The 1,017-nt window shown below is 33.8% G+C and overlaps 1 protein-coding gene across 6 annotated transcripts in view; it reads left to right on the top strand.

The window, feature by feature from the left end:
* The window catches only part of LOC116851155 (putative fatty acyl-CoA reductase CG5065), a 32,023-nt gene that overhangs the window by 25,760 nt on the left and 5,246 nt on the right, over positions 1 to 1,017 (top strand). Inside the window, exons 2-3 of one of the 6 annotated variants that reach the window (XM_032830280.1) lie at positions 15 to 122; positions 509 to 648. The exons of 3 other annotated variants lie outside the window; for them this stretch is intronic. In XM_032830280.1, coding sequence (XP_032686171.1) covers positions 15 to 122; positions 509 to 648 — 248 coding nt within the window. The remainder of the gene's footprint in view (positions 1 to 14; positions 123 to 508; positions 649 to 1,017) is intronic. 2 more of the 6 variants (XM_032830278.1, XM_032830279.1) reach the window with 2 other exon arrangements.

The raw sequence follows: 1,017 nt of genomic DNA, 5'->3' as shown, positions 1-1,017 counted from the left end.
CGACGATTTGTTAGATACTAACGATTCCAACCAATCCAAAATAGTACATTGTAGGAACAAGACCAATGTTCAAGAAACGCCGATACAAAAGTTCTACGCGAACCAGTCGATCTTCATAACAGGTATTTATTGTACAAGTTATTATTGTATATATGCAATGTGATCAACAAAGAAATGTTAAATAACAATTGACACATATCTATATTGAGATTTTGGGGAAGAACTCGATTTAGATTCCGGATTACTGTCGCATTTTTCGAGAATTTGTTTCCGACTTTGCGCGAACATTTCAATACCTTTCTTCAAAAAATGAGAAAAACTTAATGGTGTCAACACTTGGATGACCCAATTAACAGTTTTGTTTCGTTCCTTTCCTTGAAGATATGCATTGAAATGTTTACGAAAATTTGAAAACAAATTCACGACGGATATAACATCAAAAACTGAAAATCAGTTCTATCAGTTGAAGTAATCGGTCAAACAATAATGGAGGAATATGATTAATTAGGCGGAACTGGATTCCTCGGGAAGGTCTTGATTGAGAAATTGCTGCGAAGTTGTCCGAATATCTCTAAGATATACGTGATGATAAGATCAAAGAAAAACAAGAGCGCCACGAGTAGGCTGACCGAAATCTTCGAGAGTTCCGTAAGTACAATGAGTGTTAAGAATTACTTAATTTTTAGAGCGATTTTTGAGGTCTATGTCTAATCATCTCTCCTTGTCGCTCTTACTTGTCTGACGAACCATATAATTTACACTTAGGCTATTCAGGTTCAGGCAATTTGAATCTTCTCATAGGGATCCTCCTTAAGGAACTTTTCAAACGCTAAAAGGATCTAATTGAAAATAATTTCTTACGCATAAAATTTAGAATAGTTATTATATATCTGAGGCGTATGACGCGTATCATATGTATGGGATTGTAATTATAATGTGATAATAGATTTCACTTTAGCCATAAGATGCTATTATTACCGCGGTTTTTTTTATAAGATTTAATTATTTACTCTCATA

This window comes from Odontomachus brunneus, unplaced genomic scaffold, assembly GCF_010583005.1.
Source record: "Odontomachus brunneus isolate Ranch 3 - 2012 unplaced genomic scaffold, Obru_v1 Obru_scaffold_167, whole genome shotgun sequence".
Lineage (NCBI taxonomy): Eukaryota > Metazoa > Arthropoda > Insecta > Hymenoptera > Formicidae > Odontomachus > Odontomachus brunneus.
Note: the sequence above shows the minus strand (reverse complement) of the source record. Positions and strands in the feature narration are given on the sequence as shown.